Source organism: Taudactylus pleione, unplaced genomic scaffold (assembly GCF_031769625.1).
Source record: "Taudactylus pleione unplaced genomic scaffold, aTauple2 ptg000573l, whole genome shotgun sequence".
NCBI lineage: Eukaryota > Metazoa > Chordata > Amphibia > Anura > Myobatrachidae > Taudactylus > Taudactylus pleione.
Window position 1 is genome coordinate 2569510 of NW_028284975.1, and position 20433 is coordinate 2589942.

The 20433-nt window shown below is 41.9% G+C and overlaps 1 protein-coding gene across 4 annotated transcripts in view; it reads right to left on the minus strand.

Moving 5' to 3' along the window:
- EMCN (endomucin) overlaps positions 1-20433 on the minus strand; it is a 202284-nt gene that overhangs the window by 173682 nt on the left and 8169 nt on the right. For all 4 annotated transcript variants that reach the window (XM_088453250.1, XM_088453248.1, XM_088453249.1 and 1 more), the window contains exons 2-3: positions 18998-19054; positions 4419-4475 (exon numbers count right to left, since the gene is read on the minus strand). In XM_088453250.1, coding sequence (XP_088309376.1) covers positions 4419-4475; positions 18998-19054 — 114 coding nt within the window. The remainder of the gene's footprint in view (positions 1-4418; positions 4476-18997; positions 19055-20433) is intronic.

The following is a 20433-nucleotide window of genomic DNA, read 5'->3' on the forward strand; positions in this document are numbered from 1 at the left end:
TAGGATTTCTGGAATGGTGCAATATTTTTAAAAGAATGACAGAGCCATGCAGGAGATGCTCTCTGTGGCCAGAAAAATTTCTAGACATTTTTGCCATTCAGCATGCGCATGTAGATGATTGCAGCACCTGCAAGAAATGTTGAATTTGCCCTGCTACCAGCTGAAGCAAGAGGTAGTTACAAGGTGGAACTCCACCCTCTATATGCTTCAGTGGATGGATGAATAGGAAATAAGCCATCCAAAGCTATATAATGAACTATGACATAGGAAGAGGAGGAGGAATGTACCTTACTCAATCTCAGTGGAAAATACTTTCCGTGTTGTGCAAAGTGCTGAAACTCTTTGAAGTAGTCACCTGTGAAGTGAGTTCAGACACTGCCAGCTCGATTCAAGTAATTCCCCTAATTAGACTGTTGGAAAAGCAGCTTAAAAAACTGAAGGAGGAGCTGAAACAAAGTGATTCCGCTAAGTATGTCGGACTTGTAGATCAAGTCCTTTATTCGCTTCTCCACGATACAGGGGTTGTCAGGACCTTCCAATCAGATCAATACATTTTGGCGACCGTGCTAGATCCTAGGTTTAAGTTATATGTCATGTCTTTCTTCTCAATGGACACAGATCTGAAGAGATGCAAAGATCTGTTGGTAAGTAAATTGTCACTTCAAGTGGCACATGATGCAGTGGTGGCTCCTTCTGCTAAGAAAAACCTAAACTTTCCCAACAATAGACCCACTGGTGATGCAGATGAGTCAACACAACCAATTTTTGACATCTGGTTGGGTCCAAAACAATATCCTACGATATATGAGACCTCTACCGTGACTCCATCTGATACAGTCACCATTCAATGAATAGTTGAGGACCATTTTAATGATAGCATCCAAATAGGCATGTCAGACAGTCCATTTGATGGCTGGCAGGAAAAAAAGGCAATTTGGAGGTCCTTGCACAAACTGGCTTTGCTTTACTTGAGCTGTCCACTCACCAGTGTATACTCAGAAAGAAATTTCAGCACAGCCGGGAACCTTATCAGTGACCGGCGTAGGAGGCTACTTCCTCAAAATGTGGAAAAAATGCAAAATACATCCCAAAATTACAGAGGCACCTGTGATGATGGATTCCAGTGGGGACGAATTAATATTGTGTGAAGATGATGTACATACTGATGAGGGTGAGGAATCGGATGATGATGGGGACAACAACTTGCCTCTGTAAAGCCAGTTTGTGAATGGAGAGATCATTGCCAGCAATGTCAACTGCCCATTGGTAGCTTGTTTTGTGGGAGCTAAAACAAACCAATAGTTTCAGCCACAATTTACAGTCCCTGTCGCTGAAGTGATTGGTTTGTTAAACTGTGCATGTCCTGTTTAATGTATACAACATAAGGGTGGGAGGAAGGGCCCAAATACAATTCCATCTTGCACCTGTTACTTTGCATTATGTGCTGTTTGGGACATTGCTGCCTGACATTTTTAATTTTATAGTTTATTAAACTGCCATCCTGTCTGCCAAATATTTCATAGATGTCCTATATTTTTTAAACTGTCGTGCTTTTGTGCCGCTGCTCATAACTGCCATGTTTGGTCAGATGCAACTCAAGCACCAAAGAGGCTATTTTGTGATGGTATCTGGAGATGTTCTCCCCTCCCTCCTCCCAGCCTTTCCATACATAATCACAGAAGCACAGTGATAAGGTGTGTTTAGTACCAGACTTTTTAATCCCTTGGCCCCCTTCCTGTTTCCCTTTCATTTAAAAAAAAAAATGCAGAACCACTGAAGAGCTCAACTGGAGCAAGGACTGATGTGAGTGAGTTAATTTTCTTTGTAAATGACTCCACTCCTCCCTCATAAATTTGCTTCGAAATTCAAAACTTAAATTAAATTTACTACAAATGAGCCCTTCATTGCCATGCCTTCAACTACATACATACTCTATCTCACTCAGGCCTCTTGATTAATGAAAACATTTGTTTCCTGATGTGCCATGTTGGAAGTCGCACTGCCACAGCCACTGAAATATTCTACATGATATTGTCCAGAAATATGGCCACAGACAGCATCTCCTGTATGACCCTTTCATTTTTTTAAAAAGAATCTGAACCACCAAGTTGATGGGGTGGGCAAAACATGGTAGATATTCAAATTTACCCAGTTTTTTTAATTGCCCCCCTCCCAACCCCAACCGGTTGCCCCAGGAATAGTGACTGGTGAATTGATAGGCTTTTATTATAAATGACAGTTCAGCTAATAAGCACCTGCCCCTTTATATGTAGGTGACTCTAAGAGGAATAACTAGATAATGTAGATGGTTGGTATCATGTGAGAGACCAGAAATATGTGCAGCAGCACAGAGCATCTTCCTGCCAGGCTGTGTGCAATAAAGTGCAAATACATTTAATACAAAAATTAGTTGTGTATATTGGTCACATACATACATATTATTTACATGTTACATACAGTGCATAAAGTAAGCTGAGGTAACCTGAGGCATGCCACCCGTTTTGACAAACAACTTCCAGTAGGCCCGGAAAACATCACGGATTCCGGGAGTTGTAGTTCAGCCAGAGAGCTACAGGCTGCTTTCCTCTGATGTAAACAGCAAGTCTTGGTCATATTATCCCTAAAAACCTCCCTGAGCACAAAGTAAACATCTTTTTACAGTGTGTACAATTTAGCAGCACCTCCACAAGCAAGGTCATTGCATTTCTATTAGATGTATAAAAAACTCCTCCAGATCAAAGATATCTTTCAGGAACTGAAGAACTTGATCCTACATTGTTCCTCCCTCATAAATTTTCTACAGAATCAAAACATTAAAATAAATAAATGAAAAACCAATCAATCCTTCCTTCCTTTCCCTGTTATCAGTCCATAAACATATTCCAACTCCCTTGGGCCTCTGACCTATTTCTTGATTAATGAAAACATTCTTGGTTTTTAAACTTCCTATGGGGTCGTACAGTATTTTAAACTGACATCCTGTCTACCTCTGCAGTGCCACTCTGTACCATGTTGGAAGCTGAACTGCCACATGTTAGTGCAACCCACTGCTGTTGCTTAGCTAAGTCAGCCAGCTAGCTCGATGTAACCTTTTGGCCTAAACTGGATGAAATCAATATTGTGAGCTGTGAGGTGGTCAAAATTGACTGGAAATGATTGGAAATAAATGTTATTGAGGTTAATAATACTGAACAAAAACAGGCCCCAATTATGTGATTTTAGCTGTTTTTATGATTTTTTAGAAAAAAAATACAGATCCAAAACATGCAAGGGCGATTTTGGCAAAACCAAATCCAGATCGAAGAGGTATACAGATCCAAAACCAAAACACGGGGGTCGGTGCAAATCTCTAATATTAAGCAAGTTATTTATATCACAGAGTTTGCACAGTACATTATTTAATTTTGGTATTTGAGGACTTCTTTAGTTTCTAATTATTATGTTTTGGTGATTTTAGGATTGACAGTTTATACAGTAGTAGAAATGTGCACAGACTCCCGTGTTATGGTTCGAAATCATCGTCATTTTGTTTTTGGCAAAACCACCCTCAAATGTTTTGGTTCCGTTTTGATTTTCTTTAAAAAATTAATAAAAACAATTACAATCATGTAGCTTGTACCTGTTTTTGCTCTTATAGTATTATTGACATCCATAACATTAATTTCCTGGCAATTATTTTTTTTACCAATTTTGGCACCTGAAATCATGAGGCAGAGACTTACATGCAACCAGAAACACCAGATGATCTGGTATTTAGATCAGAGGTCCAACTTGTGGGAAGTCCCGAACCAGGACTCAAAACCCAAGAGTTCGGGTGTGTCCAGTTTTCAGCAGTACCTAACCATTCATCTCTAGTTTATAGTAGTGCATTTTTGCATATATTTTTCTATATGGTATTAATTTTTAATTCACATGTTGTGTTTTTAATAATCATTTGTTATATGCAGTTTGGAAAATAATAAGTGTTGTTTTAAGTCAATTCCAAAATTGGATAAGTTCCACACAGATATAGCTGTTTTTAGGCTTAAAGTGATTTTAACACACAGCGCTGTTCCTATTTTTGTTTGTCAAATTGTAAATGAGGTCGGTCCATAAAATGTAAATGTATCTACTATTGTGTAACCAAAGCAAACTCCTAAATGTCTTCAAAAACACTATTAAACTTGAATGGCTTGTAGTAGAAATTTGAAATGAGTTCCCGGAATATTATGTAAATGGAATGGCCACAGAGGTGTAAACTACCATTAGTCTTGAAAGGGTTATACATGCTCTTCTCATGTATTTATTATTATTAGCATTTTAAATTATCAATAATTGTGGTGTTTTTAGGTTCATATAACAGTATATGATAGGAATAATGAAAATAAAGCAAATATGATAGTAATGGAAAATTAAAAATATTAAGTACGGGCAAATACCTGGGGTTGTTGATTGTAAACTTGCAGCGTTTACTCCAGAGGAAGTAATTGATGATACTGTACAATGGAGAAAAAGAGCATTTTCAAATAAGCTTTCATACAATATAATCATAGTAAGGCAACAACTATATCATCATGTAACAGGTATAACACTGTAAACTCAAAATACTGAAAATAATTTACAAACTATCTATGCTGTTTTAGTAATTTTGAAATCATATAGGTCACATTTTTGCTAGTAGTCTAACAGTCTAGTTGTAGATGTACTGTACTGTATAAGCGGACATGTTATACTCACATTAGTGCACAGAAGCAAACATAAGCATGTTGCGTGCATACATCGGTACTTAGAAATAACGTAGTTCTTATTTAAGTTTACATAACATCATCCTGTGACAGGAAATCTTTTATTTACATTTGAATGACTGACTAGCTATGGCAGCCCACTAATCGCAGGAGCTTTTTTTTGTTAAGTCACCAACTTCCTCTTTAATAATGACAGATACATTTATTTTGATAATTCAGGGGTCTAGAAGTAATGTGCTCTTCTTGGGTAACTTAGTTTTAAAATATTTGCATATATTTTATTATTATCATTAGTAATAGTAGTAGTAGCAGGGCCGGATTAACAATGGGGCAGGTGGAACTGCAGGTCCAGGCCCCCCATGAAAATAGGCCCACAGTATCCATTGCAGAGCAGACAGTGTTGACAGGAAATATATATTTTTTATTCCTGTCACCACCAACAGCCCAGCTCACTCACCTCCCGGTCATCCGAACCATCATCAATCCATCCCTACCCTGCCACGGTTGTTTGAGGCCCACCTACCCACGGGGCCACGCGAAGCTCTGCCCCCATATTGTGTGAATCCCCTGTCACCTGAATAACTGACTCCCCCACCCCTGGAGTACTATATGAAACTGATAATAAAAATAATAAATAGGCAGCACTAGATCTCCTGTCCGCAACAGGTCAGAAAATGTATCTAGAAGCTTTTTATTATATTTTTGAACAAAAGATTTTTATAAATAAATCGAATTGGATTATTATATGCTAAAAGGCTTTGGTCATTTTTCTTTGGGTGCCTAAGGGTCTCACTACAGGACCAATCTGAATGCAGATACTGTACAATTGATATCTGTGAACTGAAGATCACATTTAACATCATCCCACTGAAAACGAAAGAATCCTTAGATGTGAGAATCCTTTACTTTATTTGAAAAACTTGGTCTACTACAAAGCTTCAATTGTGTAGTATTGTGTTGATCTCATTGGGCTACACCAGTGGTTCTCAAACTCAGTCCTCAGGACTCCACACAGTTTACGTTTTCCAGGTCACCCAGCAGGTGCACAGATGTATTCAGAATTCACTGACACATTTTAAAAGATTCACAGATAGAGATCATTATTTCACTTGTGATTCTGTGAGGGGACATGGAAAACATGCACTGTTTGGGGAAGAAAAAGAAAAAGAAAAAAAGAAGAAGAATCCTAGTCAGTGACTTTTTCTATAAACATGAAAGTTACCACTGGTATGTGATAACACTGCTACCTGGTGAAGGCTTCGGACAGTCTTTGCATAGGGAAGCCTAATTAACTGGTATTATGCAGCATTACCTGTTCTGTTAGTGCTATCTCAGGATGACAATAACAGTTTGCATTTAAAAATATATCTATTAAAAATATAAAAGACTTTTGACTTTTTTTTTAATCATGTTAAATATTTTTTATTTAAAACTTTATTTGTATTTAACCCTTACTAGCCTGTTCCAGTATTGCCATTGCAGCTATTTATTTATTTTTTTTAAAAGAGGCAACGACTAAAGTCGGGTACAGACTATCCAATTATTGGGCTGATTAGCTTATAATTGGTTGATTGGCCCAATAATTAGATTGTGTATATGCAGGATACAGCTTCAAATGCTCCTGCAACCAGGGGTATATCAATCATGGGTGCAGGGTGTACAGTGCAGTCCCATGTTAGCGGTAGCAGCTCCATACAAATCACCTGGAAATGGCCACCATAGCCATTTTCCCAAAGTTTTGCACATGCACAGTAGGGAAATCACCAGAAAAATGGCTGCCCTGCCATTTTCCCGGTGACCTATGCATGCACAGTAGACTATACAAAGACTACTGCCCAGAATCTTCCGCTGCGCTCGGTGTGCTGCCAGCCGCCGGGGAGACTGCATATGGGCCCCCCACCTCTCTCAATATGCCCCTGCCTGCAACGGTCAGATGCTGCACACACTTTATTATTCCTGACTTCCCAATCCTATTGAAGAAATCAAAAGAAAGTACACATTGACTAAGAAATTGCTCAGTGTCTATGGGTGCACACCGATCTGATAATCACTCTGTCTAATAAGAGCATTTATTGGATTTATATCACTTATCTAATGCCCCTATCATACTGCAAACAATAACCCAGTTTATTGCACGTGAATGCAAAACAACCAAGGTTAATGCAGTGTGAAAGGGCCTGGTTGAAATAAGCCAACATAGTATTTTAACCATGGTCACGAGAAGGGTTGAACACATGTTCAACCCAGCTAGAGGTTACCTGTGAACAGATAACCCAGGTAGATGCGACCAGGGTGCCATTCACTGCATAGGAAGAGCTGGCACTTGGAGATGATCTCATCTCCAATTGCAGGCTCAGCCTGTGATATCGGTGATGTTACTGACCTGGCATCAGTGGTAGGTCGGGCCACGTCTGAAAGGGGTCTCTGCCGGTTTGCACCCAGGATGGACCGATGAACAAAATCCCGGGTGTGACCCAGCATTCCAATGTGAAAGGTGTATTATAGTACCCAATTTAAGAGGCCAGTTCAGTTATTAATTTAATGCAGAGGCTAGGGATGTTGGATGAAAATTTATATAAATATGCCAATAATCAGTGAACAATTTTGGATTTATTTTTCTTTTTTTTTTTATTAATCTGAACTATTCTAGAACTCTAGGAAAGGCAGACAATACAATTCACACCCTTTCACAAAAAAAAACCTAAACATTTTTTCATGTTATATTCCCACTATAAAGTGGTTGTAAGTAGGCCCTAGCTATGCCTTCCATGGAGGTAGCCACACCCACAACACAGGCCACATCCCTATGTAGACCACACTGGTCATGCCCCCACATCACTAGTCACATCACTGCAGAGCTTGTCACACTCCCTGCAGCGGCCCTTCATAGAAAAGAGAGGGGGGTTTAACCCCCTATTGTTCCTCAGCACACTGAATTATACTAGCAACAATATATGAACACTATATGGTAATAGAATTTCAGAGATATTAGTTGCATGCATTTGCAAATACATGGGATGCTGCTAGGCCTCGTCAAGGCTTCTCTGTCACTAGCAGTCAATACACTAAACGGTTCACATCCGGGGCGCAAAGCACCCCAAAATAAAGTCCAGCCCAGGACCCCCAGGGCATCACATGAAAAATGGAAAAAGAGTGACAGTGCAGTGTCAAGTATAGATGTGTGCAAGTAATTACTAAGTGTTAAGGGGTTAAAATATATGTGAAAAATTACATGAATAATAAACAAACATAAAAAGGTGATGTGAAAAGTAACTATGTGTATTAAGTGGTAATGCCCTCAGGAGGCCCAGCCAGAGCAGCCTCGGGGGCCCTACGCCCAAACGCTCACCCCAAATGTAATGTATGCCAATTAAAGCCTCATAATAAAGGCACATATATATTTTTGGCAAATGTAAGGCCTCATGATAAAGGCACATACATAAATTCATACGAATTGAGAGCCAGCTTACCTGGGAGTCTATTATACTTGAATTTAAATCATATTTCAATATTGTGTATTTTGGAGAGGCAGCATAAATTATTGTACCTAATGAATTTAGTTGTGTTCCAGTCAACGGCACCCCAAAATAATAAGTGAAAAACAGGAATTTTTTCTGGTGCCTAAAAAAATCTCCAGTCTTTTAGAAATACATTTAAATTATATTTCTAGAGTGTGTGTTTTAGAGAGACAGCATATATTACTGTACTCACTGGGTGTGGTAATGTCCCTATCAGCTGTACTCCAAAAATAATTAGTGCAAAAAAAGATTTTTTTTTCTGGTATCAAAAATCACCACAAGTCATTTTATAAAACTGAATGGTAAAGGTAACAGTCCCTTATTTACCTATCTCATTGTACATCCACTTGTTGTGTTGGCAGTTATGTTCAACTATAGTAGCTTTACTCCTGTCCTAGTGTAAAAATCAATTATGGATTAGTTGATAGAAGAACAGGAACAACCCAGTACTAATGATGACAGTCATAGTACTCCTTCGTCATCTACTTTTAAAGAAGGTCAAGGGGTAAGAAGAAGATGTAAGAAAGGTGTCAGGGTTCAACCTAGGATCGGCCTCTCTCACCTCCTTGCCGGCTTCCCCTGGCTTCCTTGCGGTCAGACGTCTGGTGCAGTGATGGATATGGGGCTGAGTATTCTGCCTTAGGTGCTTTTTGCGAGCTTCCATGGTTGGCTGTGTGTGCTGGGGATCGGAGTTCCCATCATGGGCGCCACCATGAAAGTTCCTCTCATGTGACAGTACTCCTAACCTATGGTAGCATGATTTCAGTCAGCTGATGCTGTGCTCCAGTAATCTGCTACCCCTGGGTATAAATCCACCTCCAGAACTCCAGGAAGTTGCTGTTCAACTTCGTTATTCCAAGCGCCTGTGTTACTCCCACTGTTGCTCTGTGCTAAATCCTTCAGCGTGTTGCTTCAGCCTGCTCACAGTTTCCTAGTTTCCTGTATTAGCTTCCATGCTAAACCTTACTCTGAGACTTTAGCTTTCTCACAGTACTTCAGTGTTTCATGTCCCTTCCCTGTGTGTCTTTGTATATGTGCTGCTAATTCTATTGCAGCTTTCCTGTGGCTATTACCCAGTATCAATGAAGTGTCTACCTGCTGGTATTAACTAGCTCACAGCTGGACCCCCCAGCACATGTCTGTGTCAATCTGCTCTGTGTCTTGTCAGTGCAAATCTGCACTTGCAGTTAGCACTCTCCCAGTGTATGCCTATCTTCTCTATATGTCTTGTCTGTGCAATCTGCACCTGCATATATAATTATTCCCAGTATTTGCCTTTGCCCAGTACCAGCATTTCTAGCTCTCCCAGTATTTGGCCTTTGTCCAGTACCACATTTCTAGCATTCCCAATATATTCCTTGAGTCCACTCTACTCTTGTATGTGCAATCCCCAGTATATGTTTGTGCTTTCCTGCATATTTAGCAAACTCCAGTACCTGCCTGTGTCCACATCTCCCTGAGCTGCTGAGCTAGTCAGCTCCTGGATTTCTTAGTGATTCTCAGTACATTCTCAGTAATCTCATGCAAGCCGGTGATCAGGATTTCTAATTGTGTTCCAGTGTATCTCCAGTGTTCTAGCAATAACTTAACGTAATATAGTTTCCGGTCTTCTGCCATTCCCAGAAGGGCTGGGACCGGCTCACTTGGTGCAGCGGAAAACCAAATTCCAATTGGAGGGGTCACTGGAGAAAACCACCAAGTGAGTTAGACTCCGCGCCTCTAGGCAGGTCTAGCCAAACCTGGGTTCGGCCGCAAATAGGAGACCTAGCCACAGTCACTCCAATAGTCACCTGAACCCCCCGGCTCACCGTCCTCCACAGAGGATCACTTTCACCAGATTGTGACAGTTTAAACAGCCTAATATGCAAGCCACTGGGTTCCAGGTTGAAGCAGGTTTTCAGGATTTACTCTTTCGTGTGTCTGCACAGGAGACAGCTTTGCAATCCGTCAAACAGCAGCTGCAAGAACTCTCTAGTCAAATGATGGTTATTCATTCAGTTCTAGCTGCTTTGTCCCCAGGCACACCACAAGTTCAGCCAGTGAATTCTCCACAGTTTCGTTCCGAAGTTTCAATTACCCCTACAGATGAAAAATTTTCTGTGCAAGCTAGTGATCCTCTCAAGTGTCCTCTGGTTCCCCAATTTCCTGATATTCGTGACCCTGAACCTTTCAAGAGTTTCTACTGGCTTCTAGAACAACTACAAAATCTCCGTCCCAAAATTTTTCAAGTTATTGCCAAGCTTTCTAGTGCCACTCCTGACTTGACTAACAGCTTTTCCAAGCAAACTAAAGTAAAGCATCAAAGTTACCTGCACCCTAAACTTACTGAGGTTGAACGTCAGCGACACCGGGAACTGCATCTGTGTTTATATTGCGGTTATGACGATCACTTTCTTAAGGACTGTACTCTACGCCCACTGAGAAGTGGTGACAAGTGTGTGACTCCTAATGTCTGCATTTTCAGTTCTCCCCATCATCCATCAGTGTTTCCCGTTTCTTCAGTTACAGATAAGGAGGTGATGTCCACTAAGCAAAATAAAGTTCAAGTTTTCGATTGGGGCCCTGCTACAAGATGCTTCAACCCTCGTCTAAGAAATATTGGGAGGATATTTCAACCTTCTAAAGTCAGGGACACTACTCATTCCACTTCTACTGGTCACGGCCCGGATTCCATTTCCATCAGTCCCAGCACGGATTCTGCCTGTTCCGGTCCCAGTCCGGATTCTGCTTTTCCCAATATGGGACTCCAGTCAGTAGCCCCAGGAGGGGTCTCAACTTCCTTACCCCAGCAGGGGGTCCCAAGTCTCGCACCCCAGGAGGGGGTCCCAAGTCTCGCACCCCAAGAAAGGGTCTCAAGTTCCACGCCCCAGAAGGGGGCCTTTGTTTCAAGTTTCATGCCCCAGGAGGGGGTTTCAAATCTTTCACCCCAGAAGGGGGTTACAAGTGTTGTACCCCAAGAGGGGGCTTTCATTTCAAGTTTCACGCCCCAGGGAGGGGTCTTCATTTTGAGTTTCATGCCCCAGGAGGGGGCCTTCATTTCGAGTTACATGCCTCAAGAGGAGGCCTTCGTTTTGAGTTTCAAGCTCCAGGAGGAGGCCTTCATTTCGAGTGTTATGCCCCAGGAGCGGACCGTAATTTCAAGTGTTACTCCCCAAGAAAGGGTCTCAAGTTCCATACCTCAAGAGGGGGTTCTGAGCCACTCACCCCAGGAGGAAGTCTCTGTTCTTGCATCCCAAAAGGGGGTTTCATATTGCATACCCCAAAAGGAAAAGCCAAGTCAGCTTCCCCAGAAGGGGGTTTTAGGTCCCATACTCCAACAGGGAGTGTCAAGTTCTGTACTCCAGGAGGGGGCCTTGAGTCTCTCACCCCAAAAGAAGGTTTAAAATCTTGTTTCCCAGGAAGGGGCCTCAATTGCTATCCCCCAGGAGGGTGTTTCTAGTGTTATACCCCAAGAAGGGATTTCAAGTGTCACGCCCCAAGAGGAAATCCTCATTTCAAGTTCTTTACCCCAGGAGGGGGTTTCAAGCCTCTTACCCAGAGAGAGGGTTCCTAGTGTCCTTCCCCTAGAGGGGACTTCAAGTGTCTCACCCCAGGATGGGGTTCCCAGTGTAATACCCCAGGAGGGGATTTCCAGTGTTACGTTTCAAGAGAAAGTTCTTGTTTCAAGTTCTTCACCCCAGGATGGGGTTCCCAGTGTTGTGCCCCAAGGGGGAATTTCAAGTGTTATTCTCCAAGAAGGGACCTCAAGTATCTCACCCCAGGATGGGGTTCCAAGTGTTGTTCCTCAAGATGGGATTCCCAGTGTTATACCCCAGGAGGGATTTCAAGTGCCTCATCCCAAGATGGGGTTCCCAATGTAATGCCCCAAGATGGGGTTCGTGGTGTTATTCCCCTGGAGGGGACTTCAAGTGTCTCACCCCGGGATGGGGTTCCCAGTGTAATACCCCAGGAGGGGATTTCCAGTGTTATGTTTCAAGAGAAAGTTCTTGTTTCAAGTTATTCACCCCAGGATAGGGTTTCTAGTGTTATACCCCAGGAGGGGATTTCAAGTGTTACACCCCAAGAGGAAATCCTCGTTTCAAGTTCTTCACCCCAGGAGGGTGTTTCAAGCCTCTTACCCAGAGAGAGGGTTCCTAGTGTCCTTCCCCAGGTGGGGACTTCAAGTGTCTCACTCCAGGATGGGGTTCCCAGTGTCATTCCCCAGGAGGGGATTTGGAGTAATATACTTCAAAGAACAACTTCCGCTAATTTGTCCATCCCAGTTATAAATTCTTCTGTTCCTATGTTCAGGGGATCTTCACAAGCCTCACGCTCTTTTTAATCGGAGTCTAGCGTTTTTGAACAGACTTCCCAGGAGATTGATAACCACTTGAAAAATTTGACTTTTGTGATCTCAGAGGTCCCTGGGCTTCTGGGGAAAAAAGGACTCAAGTCTCTAGTTGAGGCAGTTGGAGGTAGAGTTGTGGAAAGTCTTAGTAAAGAAACCAATGACCTCAACATGAGCCCCAACGGTGATAAATCTAAACCAAAAGTGGCAGAAAATCTTGGTATCAAGGTCATCGATGAGGACCAATTGTTTGAATTAATGTATTCTTCGTCCAATGACGTAGTAGGTACTGACCATATAATCCCTGAGAATAACAATTTTTTTAATTCTGGTGCAGATAAAGAACATCAATTAATGAAATTACATCTCCTGTTTATCAATCGATGGATCTCCAGTATAATTCCATGTCCACTCCTAACTGTGTTTTGTCCATTCCAGTATGCTCAACTAAAGTGTCTGAGGTATCTTCAATTCCAAAAGGGAAAAGCCCTAAATCAAAGACCAAAGAAATTTCATGCTCACAACCAGTTCCCCTACCTTCCTCTGTGGATAAAACCAGTTCTTCAACTAAAGACCTTATCTCTGAGCAAAATTTTTTGGGAACAGATAATTGCCTAAAGGACTTGTCTTTTGTGATCTCGGGAGTCTTAGAATCTGTTGAGAATAATAAAGCCAAATCTTTAATAGAAACTTATGGAGGCAAAGTTTTTGAGAAACTCAGCAGTAAAATCAATTATCTTATTTTGGGTCATGATGGTTGGAGATCCAGGCGAGCAAAAGCAAAACATTTGGGGGTCAAAGTCATTAATGAGGATACATTTTTTGAATTGGTGGACATTTATTTCAGCAAACAGTTACTTCTTGAACAAGCCTCCTTATGTAGTATTCCAGTACTTCCAGTCTCTAAAAACAGATACGAAAGTTGGGAGGATATCTGAAAAGTTATTTTTTCTAGTCTGCTGGAGTATCCTGTGTTTTTCAAGTATATTTTTTGTGTCTTTCTGAGGAGTTCCAGTTGAGCCTTTATGGGTGTTCAGTGCCCACCCTAAAAGGAGGGGGTACTGTCAGGGTTCAGCCTAGGATCGGCCTCTCTCACCTCCTTACCGGCTTCCCCTGACTTCCTTGCGGTCAGACGTCTGGTGCAGTGATGGATGTGGGGCTGAGTATTCTGCCTTAGGTGCTTTTTGTGAGCTTCCATGGTCGGCTGTGTGTGCTGGGGATCAGAGTTCCCATCATGGGTGCTGCCATGACAGTTCCTCTCATGTGACAGTACTCCTAACCTATGGTAGCATGATTTCAGTCAGCTGATGCTGTGCTCCAGTAATCTGCTACCTCTGGGTATAAATCCACCTCCAGAACTCCAGGAAGTTGCTGATCAACTTCGTTATTCCAAGCGCCTGTGTTACTCCCACTGTTGCTCTGTGCTAAATCCTTCAGCGTGTTGCTTCAGCCTGCTCACAGTTTCCCAGTTTCCTGTATTAGCTTCCATGCTAAACCGTACTCTGAGACTTTAGCTTTCTCACAGTACTTCAGTGTTTCATGTCCCTTCCCTGTGTGTCTTTGTATATGTGCTGCTAATTCTATTGCAGCTTTCCTATGGCTATTACCCTGTATCACTGAAGTGTCAGATTACCTGCTGGTATTAATTAGCTCACAGCTGGACCCCCCAGCACATGTCTGTGTCAATCTGCTCTGTGTCTTGTCAGTGCAAATCTGCACTTGCAGTTAGCACTCTCCCAGTGTATGCCTATCTTCTCTATATGTCTTGTCTGTGCAATCTGCACCTGCATATATAATTATTCCCAGTATTTGCCTTTGCCCAGTACCAGCATTTCTAGCTCTCCCAGTATTTGGCCTTTGTCCAGTACCACATTTCTAGCATTCCCAATATATTCCTTGAGTCCACTCTACTCTTGTATGTGCAATCCCCAGTATATGTTTGTGCTTTCCTGCATATTTAGCAAACTCCAGTACCTGCCTGTGTCCACATCTCCCTGAGCTGCTGAGCTAGTCAGCTCCTGGATTTCTTAGTGATTCTCAGTACATTCTCAGTAATCTCATGCAAGCCGGTGATCAGGATTTCTATTTGTGTTCCAGTGTATCTCCAGTGTTCTAGCAATAACTTAACGTAATATGGTTTCCGGTCTTCTGCCATTCCCAGGTACCTGTCCAGAGGGCCGCGACCTGCTCACTTGGTGCAGCAGAAAACCAAATCCCAATTGGAGGGGTCACTGGAGAAAACCACCAAGTGAGTTAGACTCCGCGCCTCTAGACAGGTCTAGCCAAACCTGGGTTCAGCCGCAAATAGGAGACCTAGCCACAGTCACTCCGATAGTCACCTGAACCTCCCGGATCACCGTCCTCCACAGAGGATCACTTTCACCGGATTGTGACAAAAGGACACTCCAAATTTAAAGAGTGTTTGACAATCACCTGTATAAAATGTGATAGTTACTACCAAAATTCCATAAAATTGCAAATACACCTTACACCATACACAGTGGCAAGGAAAGGCTCAGACCATAGACTTTATTTGTGAGGTGTGGTCCTTCTACTGCTTTTTGCATCACCTTCTCATTCTGAGTTTAGATGTGTCACCATTAAAATAGTCAAATCAGTGCACAAAAAGAACACTAAGGTTGAAGAACAAACTGTGTGTTCACAAGCTTCACAGATCCCGAGGAGTCTCTAAGGGTGTCAACAAGTTAAATGTGCGAGGCTGACATTGCTGATTCTGACAATGAAATCCTAGAGAAGCCTCCTTCCACCATTTCTCAACACTCTACAAATGTGAGGCTTACTAGTAATAGTAATGATGATGATGAAGATGGTTTAGACATAGAAATGAAAGTAGGACCTACTGTGGAAGTGCAACAGGATGAGTGGGATAATTGTGTATCTGTACCATTTATAGTGCCACAGTAAGTAGAGGTAGGAATGTTACCCAACAATGTACGTCTTCCTTGATAAGCCATTTGCATTTATGCACCTCTAATCTGTTAAATAATTCAAATTATTTATCAAAATATGAAAAATCATGTAAAATAATAACAAGCAGTCCAGCATCTGCTACCAGCACAGGCAAACTCTACCATCAACACCTCCTCTTTAATGATCGGAGGTAGTCCTGCATCCAATTTGCAAAGGCATACTGACTACTCCCATATCCAAGATTTGCTGCTGCTGGGGGTGAATCTTTATCACTAAAGGGGACCAAGAAGTCTAGTAGTTTCACTCAACAATTGGCTGTGAAACAATCATTTGCATGATGAGCTAAGTATGACAGCAGCCATCCTGTTGCACAGCAGATCACTAAAGCCATGATGGCAAATGTAAAGCCCTGCAGAATATGTGTGCTCTATATAAATAACTGATAATCAATATATAAGTAATGTTGCATTGGATCTCCATCCAATATCATGTCATGTTTCCACGCTACCAAATTCCATCTAGATTCTATTTTACCAGAACAGCAATTCCTCACCTGTACTGGAACATAAAACAAAAAGTTATTCTTCGTCTAGAAAATGCCATTGTACAGAGGGCCTGATTCAGACCCGCTCGCGAGCGCTGAGCGCTCGCAAGCGGGTCGATGTTGCCCTAGTGCACATGCGCACGACGGAGGGAGCTCCGTCGTGCACATGCGCGAGACCCGAATAGCCGTCACTATGGGTCTCGCACCAAAGGGGGCGTGCTGTCGATGGTGAGTGACAGCACGCCCCCTTTGGTGGGCATGCCGGGGGCGTTGCTGCCCAGACGGAGGCGTTCCTATGGGTCCGGCCCCACTGACATCACTAGTGATGTCAGTGGGAGTGCTTTTGGCTCTGATAGAGCCAAAAGCACTCCTGGGCTTGCGGCAGCGAGACCCTACCGCAGGGTCTTGTCGCAAGCCTGATGGTCGCGATGGTCTTGACCATCGCGACCATCTTTTTGGCCGCTCGCATAAGCTGTGGGTGGTCACCCACAGCTATGCGAGCGGCCAGGAGGCCGCTCCAATAATAGGTAGGACAGCCCTGATTCAGAGCAAGCACTCTTGTCAGAGCGTCCGGCTCTGAATCAGGCCCAGAGTACCTACTTGACTACAGATATGTGGACAGGTGGCACTGGTCAAACTAAGGATGACATGACTGTGATAGTCCACTGGGTGGGTGTATCACCTTCAGCAGCAACAGTATCACACACACAATGCCAGCTCATTCACTGGCAGACTACTCTCTGTATCACTGGTGTCAATAAGAAACTGGTGTTAATCTATTGGAAAACTCAGAGATGAGACAGCAGATTGGCTTACCCCACTCTGACTCTCCTGAAGGTTTGTCATTTCCATAACACAAGTAAGACTGTACCAGCATTACAAATGGGTGAATTTGAATGCGTACCATGTTTTGTACACACAATAAACTAGGGAGCTCATTCAGAGCTGCTCGCTAGAAGCGATCGCTCGCATCCAGAGTATGCAAATTCGGCAAAGTGATGTCACGGCAGGCGCTCGCTCGGAAAGGCATTAGCATGCCCACTTTGGCTGTGCAAGCGATCGCTCTGTGTATGCAGACACCCATTAGCATATGTTGAGATGCCCACTAGCGTACGTCATCTCCAGGAAGTGTTTTAAGACATTGGTACATCGAGGACCATCGGAAGCGAACGCAGTGCTTGTGGTTGAATTACCCTACCACAAGCACTGCGAGGACTTCAGGTGTAAAAAACAGGCATGTGACATGTACTATGACGCTGCCTGTTAATTATGCACGCCTTTAAAATGGCGTTGGAACACTCAGGCATGCCTGCGTTCGCACCTCCACTCCCCCGTTATTAGTGTCCTGCCCTTGTTAAAATCCACAAATGGACTCTCCTGTCACTCATTTCACTGGCCTGTCTTTGCTTGGCGAGCAAGTGGTTTGCGCTCGCACAGAGTAGCTCACGCACCCGCAGAACAAAGCGTGTGAATGCGCATTCGCATACCATCAGGCCACTTGCGAGCACACAGCGCTTGCAAGCGGCTCTGAATCAGGTCCCAGGTGTTTCTGAATTTCTTAAAAAATGACAGGTACATGTAGGAGATGCTGACAGGGGCCCATACAATATATAAATAATATTTCCAAGGACAATTCCATTGTGCACCACTTTCATTATGGGCTTTGCCTATATTGTGTGTGTCTGTCAGGCAGTGTATATTATTGTAGTTTACTGGGGGAGTTTAGCCCTGAACCAAAATGATATTACTGCAAAGCTAAATTCTGACCACATGAACACAAGGTTACAAGTCTCCACGTGACTATCACCACTATGCTTTTGTACAGTGAATGTGAATAGTGACAGTGACAGTATAAATATGTGTACACTATTATGGCAGATAAAGAAGTCAGCAGATTAGCTAAACCATATTAATGGAAATACTAATAATGGCCTTCTGGTCATGAGATTCTCTTTTATATTCCCCCTAATTGATTCATTAATTCCATCCACCTCCAATCACCTGTATTGGCCCAATGCCTGCAATTTGCTGCTTGAAGAAGTTTGTTATTAATTAATTAACTTATTAATTTATTATCTTTTCTACTAGGCTGTTACTCTGGTTTGACTTGAGTGTATTGGCCTGAGGCCTGTGATTTGCTGTTTGGAGAAGCATGTTGGTAATATGTTATATTTTCTACTAGGCTTTTACTTTTAGGCTATTTTAGTTCTTGCTTAATGAAAACATTCTATAGGGTCATATAGTTTATTAAACTGCCATCCTGTCTGCCTCTGTAGTGCCACTATGTTTCATAGATGTACTATATTCTTTTAAACTGCCATGTATTTGAGCCGCTACTCTGTCACTTAGTTTAGCCAGCCAGCTCACTGCAGCCTTTGACCAATATTGGTGAAAACAATATTGAGAGCTGATCAAAATTAACTGGAAATTAATGTTATTTATGTGAATAATACTGTAGGAACATAAAAAAGAGGTTCAAATTACACGATTTTAGCTGTTTCTTTTTCATTTTTTAAAGTAAATCCAACACAATTGAGGGTGGTTTTGCCAAAACCAAAACACTTTTATGATTTAAATTAAAATTAAATCCAAAAAACTGAGGTTTACGCACATTTCTAATGTTTATACAATACTACAACTGTGCACAGCACTAGCAGTGAATACCCTATTCCTCACAGCAGTACTACCAATCAATAAATCTAACATATTATTAAAGATGTACATATTTAAACTTACTTTGCACAACATTAGCTTTATATATTACGTCCATATTAGGTATTTAGCACTAACATTTTCCCTTGCAGTTTATGCAGTAGTGGCCATCTTAGCTACATGGCTCAGGTCCCTGGCCACAAGTAGTAATAATTAGTTTGCTTCACATAGCAGCATATTATATTTTCAGAATCTTTATTACAGTAATGCAAAATGACAATTACTAAGGATTAGTAAATACCTCCTGTTGTTGTTTGTGCAGTTGTAGAGCTTACGCCAGTGATAGTATTTGCTGATACTATACAAATGAGAAAAAGAGAATTTTTGCATAAACAGTTTTAGACAATACAAAATCGAAAGGCAACAATTATATCATAACATAAAAGGATAACACTTGTAATGAATGTACAAACTTTCTGCTAAGTTGATAACACAAATGATTTTCTATGAACAATATACAGTAATGGCAAATGTATAAGGACATGTTTTGCTCATAACACTGCATGAAAAATACATAAGCATGTTGCGTGCTTACACAGCTACATAGAATACATGTAGTTCTTATTAAGTTTACATAACATCATCCTGTGACAGGAAAGGACTTATTTACATTTGGGTGAGTGAATAGTTATGGCAATCCACTGATTGCAGGAGTTTATTTTCTAGGTACTGAGGAATTATCGTGAATCTGCGTGTGCGCAGAGCAGGACCTGTGCGATCGCACGCAGCCCCTGCTATGCCTCTGCTGATGGTCGCGATGGTGATCCCAGCCTGCGACCTTGGTCGCAGTGATAGGATCACAAATGCAGCAGGGGGTGTCATACATCTTCTGCTGCATTTGCATATCAGCAAGGACGAAATTGCAAAACTGTCTGCGTGCAGCTTGAATCACCCCCTGAGTTCCTTTGTAATAGCTACAGGCTAGCAAAATATTTTAGTCATTGTTTAATTGAGGCTGGAAACATTTGTGGGTTTAGGGTAAGTTCATCTAAAACGATATGCATGATTTGCCCCTATAGTGCCAGCAATTAGTTATCGAACAGAATCAAAGTCTTTATTTTAATATAAAAATATCAGGATAAAGTGCACTACTTTTGGTACAACCCTCCTAATGAATTATACAGTATTTAAAGGTGTTTAAACCGTAAAATATGACAAATAAAGACAAATCATTTTTTCCTGTAATATTTTTCCTGAAAAGCAGAGCGATGGGTTTAATGATGTGGGGACATGCATGTTCAAGCCTTGTATTGATTGCACATGTTTTTATATACTAATATTTTACTAATATTGTATAAACTGTATAAACACAATACAAACATTGAAATGTACCCCCCAAATACACTAATCACTTTTATTCACTGAAATACACATGCTGATTATCATTTTTCACAGGGAGAACGATGGGACATCCTAAAGCTGTCCCATTATGGGAGGGGATGCTTCTGAGATGTGCAAAGAACACTGTTGCCCAAAGGCTGCATCTGCAAAGGCGAAGGTATCAAAGGAAAAGAAACAAATGAAAGTATGGACAGATGGCCACGTGGCAGCCTTACATAGTTGCTCTGCAGAAGTGCCATGTTGAGCTACCCATGAGGCTGCCACTGAACTAGTGGTATGAGCAGTTACCATGACAGGGGCAGGAAAATCTGCAGGGAGTGTCATGTTGCATAGGCG